The sequence below is a fragment of the Pterocles gutturalis genome, unplaced genomic scaffold (genome assembly GCF_000699245.1).
Source record: "Pterocles gutturalis isolate BGI_N339 unplaced genomic scaffold, ASM69924v1 scaffold10945, whole genome shotgun sequence".
In the NCBI taxonomy this organism is placed as follows: domain Eukaryota; kingdom Metazoa; phylum Chordata; class Aves; order Pterocliformes; family Pteroclidae; genus Pterocles; species Pterocles gutturalis.
The window spans coordinates 1,686-7,359 of record NW_010143453.1 but is presented as its reverse complement, the minus strand read 5'-3'; the positions used below and the strand labels follow the sequence as shown (position 1 = coordinate 7,359).

At 38.3% G+C, this 5,674-nt stretch overlaps 1 protein-coding gene across 1 annotated transcript; it reads right to left on the bottom strand.

Annotated features, from left to right (window-relative positions):
- Nucleotides 1–1,262: 1,262 nt before the first annotated feature.
- ZNF438 (zinc finger protein 438) lies at nucleotides 1,263–5,388 on the bottom strand (the record flags this gene model as incomplete). Its single annotated transcript, XM_010084743.1, has 2 exons — nucleotides 1,263–1,875; nucleotides 3,525–5,388. Coding segments are annotated over 2 exons (2,477 nt in total), but the record flags the coding sequence as incomplete, so codon positions are not given.
- Nucleotides 5,389–5,674: the final 286 nt, after the last annotated feature.

Sequence of the window (5,674 nt, the reverse complement as noted above, 5' to 3'; positions counted from 1 at the left end):
TTAAAACTGAGCTCCAGAACTCCATCTCCTTACCGCCTGAACTGACTTGCCCCCTTGGAGATGTGCTGAAATGGTCACTTACTGGGGCTGCTCTGTCGTGGGGGCAGAGCACGCACTATTCCTGCATTACAGGCTGCTGCAGCTCTGCATCGTAGTAAGGCAACTGTTACCGGCTCCTGACACTGGAAGGTTAAGGCGCTGCATGCAATTCCTCTAGTACAGTAAATCTGGCAACACAAGTGAAAAAAACCTCACTACCTGTATCATAAACTTAGAAGGGCAGGAACAAATTCCCTTTAAAGCCACAGACTGGGTCAACTGCAGAGGTACAAAAGCTATATACCAAGAGTGATAAAGGCAGAGTGCTAACGGTGTTGGCAGCAGTAGTGCTGCTGTCACAGGAGGTGTAAGGACTATGCAAAAAGTTCACTGTGAATCATGCAGTCTACTGCAGAATGTCAAAACTTCCCAGGAGTAACCATCTCAGATTACTATTTTTAAAACAAACCTGGGTTTTTCATAAAGCAGTGAAGTTTTGAGGGTTCCATCTTCATGGGTGGCAACTAACTCATCTTCAACCCAAGAGCTACAGGCAAAAAAATACAAGTAGATTTTTCACTTCAAAAATCTAAAGATCCTTGCTGTTACCAGGACAGAATACAACACCTAAAACACCTGCCAATAACAAACCTGCAAGCAATGAACACGGTTGAAGACAGTGAAATCAAGAAAACAAGAATTAAAAGCTCTTAAATTATAGATTATAAAGCTCCTGAATGCTGGCTACATGTATGGACATTCAAATCATCCAGAAACCTGCATGAAAATATATATTTACCATAAAATCTGTAAGCATAGCTGAGATTGAAATTACACTTTCAGTCTGGTTTGTCATTTCATTCAAAATTGAAATTACTTCATATAAACTGATGTATTTCTGTGTGTATAGTACAATTGAACTCGAGAATCTTTTTCCTTGATGTTAACCATTAGCACTGAGCATTTGTTGCTGCGAAGTTCCTTATGCATTAAGTTTAAGTACAGTGTTTAATAACTGGCTTGCATGTACCCATCTGAAAAGATACTGGATGAATACGTTTTCTATTTAACAAAATAAAGTTTAGCATAACTTAAAAAAACTCCCAACAAACCCACCAAACAGATCTCTGAAGTGATACATCTCTTGAGTCAGTTTAGCAGCACAGCAAAAAAACTATTTGGTAATGTAGTTAATGTTTTTCATAGTATTGCAGAATTGAGCTTCAATATTCACTGTTATGAGAAAGTTCAATAATTCCTTGTTTTGACAGCAAACTAAAAATTGTCCATAAAGTGGAAGGGTCTTCACAGTTATGATGACTCTGCCAGTGATTACAAAGATCCTCTTTTCTTCCAAATAACCGTTTGCATAAAATGCAGTTATAGCCCACTTTAGACCAAATTTCAGGTTTTTTGCTTGGTGTACCGAAACCTACATTTGGCATCTCCTTGGCTGCTTCACCACTTCCTGACTGAGTCAGTTCACTTTTAGATAACATATCGACACTATTTTGATCATGAAAGTATATCTGTCTTTTCAGTTTTAGAGGAGTACAGAACTCCTCCTCACGGGCACTGCATTTTGCTAAATGTCTTCTCTCATTGTGCTGTTTCCAGAAGTGGGTTGTCTGTTTGATCAGTTCCCCCTTAGCTCCTCTACTTCCTTGCCAACCCCCTTCCTTCACTCTTCCCTGGATCTCTTCTCCATGAGAACACAATAAGTGAAACTTCATTTCACCAAAAGAAAGTGCAATAAACTGGCATCGGCCACATTTGATCTGTAATTTCACTTCTCCTGGGCTATGGAATAGGTCCTCAAAATTGCACTTATTTCCCCTGTTAAAAAAAGGAAATACGAACTATTTCAGTATTAGCCATGCACAGAATAGAGATGGCAATTTCTGTCCTCACAAGTTCCAAGAAGAGATGACATTCATGAAACATTCTTTTAATTAAAAACAGGCACTGTTGCTACAGTATCTAATTTATTTGGAACAGAAAAAAAAAAAAGAGAAATAAAATAATAATAAGGCTGATCAGGAAACAACTAAAACCAAATGTTACTCAACACTGCTGTGTTCAAGAATTGCCTCCAAAATTAGCCTTGGTAGAAATAATCTTTTAACAACACTAACCTTTTAATAAAAGGTTAATAATGTTTTTTTAGTTCCTCATTTAGTGAGGTCAATCCAAATACTTCTAGCTCTGTGCTAGAGAAGTGAAAATTAATACTACCTGTAGCATACTACTAAGAGAAACTAACTTGTTTACACTGAGTGATCTAAGGTCAATTTAAGGTAAAACCACATGTGCCATCTCCCACTCCCACATGGAAACAATGAAACTTCAAAGTTTCTTTTTTTTCTAAAAGTTTGTACCACAGTTTAAAAAAGTTCAAATACCTAATTTACAATGGGACAGCCCCTCTCCATTGCTTTAGGACAGCTCTGCAGTATAAAGGGATACAGACAGAGCTAGCAAGTCCCTGGTTTAAGTTAAGCCAATCAAAAGAAGACCTTCGCAGAAACCTTCTCACTAGGTCTGTGAAAAGGACCAGGTAATATGTGTGTTTATACACATCAGACACACCACCCAACAAAACAGATATACTAAACAATTCACTGTACGAAGGCTAGTAAGGCTGAAAGCACTGGTGTTTCTTAGGTTCAATACTTGAAACATTTCTAACTGATGCCCCAGCGAGCGGAGCTATGCAAAGGAAAACATGTAAAATTGAACTGTAGTGTTGTGGTGAGGTGTCAGGTTAAAGCCCTGAGCTTATTAAAGTCTACTTCAATGAAAGCAAATGCACACCAGAACCAACAAAAAATGGCTTTTATATTTAAAAATTTATATTGTATCGAGAAATTTCACCTCAAAATCATAACGCAGAGATAAAATAATGTTCCATCCATCTTAATATGGTAAATGTTAACTTTTCTACTTGGCTAAGTGATCACAAGAGCAGCAGAAATCAACACGCACGACGGATAAGCTCACAGCACTCCAGAGAAGGAAATGGGATAATGACATTTAATAGGGTAAGCAAACTACAAGCTAATCCTGAAATACGAATTGCTTTGCACTTATTGCAGTTGGTACACTTGCCTTCTGGGAAAAACCCAACACGGGTAGAACACAGAACACAGTACAGATTATCAGAAAAATTGTTAGCTGTGAGAAATCAGCGGATCACAATAGCTCCACTGGCGGTATAGCTGGTATTACTAGAATATATGCAAAATTACTTTGGATATTCTAGTGTCAGTCACAATTTATATTCAATAAATCAGCTAAAATATACCAGATGGTCTAATGGATTGACTAGAATTCCTTAACAAAATATTTACACCATTAGGAGTCTCACTGGGGGGAAAAAAAGATGAGGAAAAAGCAACAGTTTTTGTAATGGGGATATTTATAAACTTCCACTGACAACTTGGAACTCCCATTTTCATTAGCATTTAATTAGTGAAAACACTCACCTCTCTGTTGCTTCTTCAGCTTCTTTTATATTCCTGTCTTTCTTCTTTGAATTATCTTGCAGCTGATGCTCGCTAATAGAGGGCTCTGTGCTGATAACAACCCTGTGCACTTCTCTTAGGTGGCCAAAGTACACTTTTGCATGGCCAAAAACTTTAGCACAGAATTCACAGCACACAAGCTTTTTGGGTTTACCTTCGTTGTGATGAAGTTTCATATGCGTGCTCAGGCTTCCCGAATGAATATATGCTTTCCGGCAAATTCGACAGCTGTAAGGTCGTTTGTTTGTATGTGTGTTCATATGGTCCTGAAGATGGTGTTTAAACTGGAAAATATGGTTACAAACATGACATTTATGTGATGGCTTGGGTACAGTTGAACATGCGTTTCTACTTAAATCACTTGACTTAGCTGACGTAGAATCACTGTGCTTGTAACTTACATATTTGTTGGGAAGGGAACTATTTAAAAAAACGTCTTGGCCTAAACGATCAGGAGATGGTGTCTCTACTATTGCTGCAGAAGTCAGTGGTGTAAAAGCCTGCACAACTACCACTGGTTTTGGTCTAATGCTACGGTATTTTTTCACTGCCTCTGCTTTTTTGTCTTCAGGTGGCTGAACATCAGCTTTCACCCTCTCTCTTCCTTCTCTAAACTTATTAATGATGCATTTCCTTCGCTTGGTCTGAAAAGCCAATAAATCATCCGGGGCTCTTCTTTTCCTGCCTCTTCTTTTAGAAGCAGCACTGTTCAATTTTTTAAGACTGTCGACATCCACTTTACTGGATGGAGAGAAGGTATTTTCTCGAATGGTTTGTTTGGCAACTTGTGTAAATGATACAGCTAATCGCTTATCAGATGCTTTAGTCGGAATATGGAAGGCTTTTGCTGAAGCTGGTATCTTTTCACATTCAGATTTTAGTGAAGGACTAGATACATCTGTAACATTAGTATTCTGCTCAGATTTACAGAACACTGAATTCTTCATCCTTGAGTAAGGCAAAATAGGAAGTTTTCCTTTTGGTGCTGATGGAGTCATCTGTATTGTACTGCCAAAAACTGCTGGTGACAGGACAGCAACAGAATCTGCAGAATTTGTGGGTTTTTCCTTTAGTTTCTCAGACGTTATGAATGACTCTCTCGTGGGTTCAGATGCTGTCTTCACAGAGCATAGACTTAGTTTCATGGGATTAATTGTACTTGCTGGCTTGGATAGAGAGTCTTTAAGTACAGATGGTCCACAAACATTCCCGCTAGCAATTTCAGTTTTGTTCACTAAAGGAGATACAGATTCCACACAACTGCTTTTATTTACTAACGTGGTAACTGTAATTTCAGCTGAGTCATGGTCTGTTAGAATCACTTGCTCAGTTGAATCTGAACTAGAACGTGTTTCAGGACAGTCTTCAGTTAAAGTAGTCATGGGGGAAGTCTGCGATGAGATCGATACTTTGGTAGGAATCTTGTTATGTGGACCCAAAACAGAGATTTGTGCCGTTTTTTTGTCACTCATTAATCTATTTCTTACAGACTGGTACCTAGGGATAGGCAGTTTTAGGTTTTCAGAAGGGGCCACGTTTGAATGCTGGACTTGCTGAGTTAGGGCAGGGGCAACATATGGCAAGGCCAACAGAGAAAAAGTCCCCTCTTGACCAGCCACCTGCATGACAGCATAGTTTTGAGTTGGCACCACCAGTGGTTTAGAACCTGCAGCTGAAATTGGTGCATTTTGCTCAGGCAAAGATGACTGAAGACAGGAAACCACTCCAGATGTTAGAATTTTTGGTACCATTTTTGGAGCAATGGTCCTAAACTGACTTTTCTTACGAAAACTTCGTATTATATCCGATGGGGATTTGTGTTTATCTGTAACAATAACATAACAAAGATGTAATATAACACAGAGTATTTACTTTTCAAAAAATAGTTGTATCAAAAATAAAACAGCTTACAAAGGACACTATTACACACAAACTTATGAAAAATATTTAGGTATTTAAATGACCACTAAAGTAAGTTTAGAGTTGCAACAGTTTCATGGACAAAGCAAAAATACTCTCTGAAGCACTGTAATGGAATATAGATATGCAAAGAAACCCCCTCCTAATCTAACCTTAAATGGATGTTTCATTCTAGGTTAGAAACTACATAG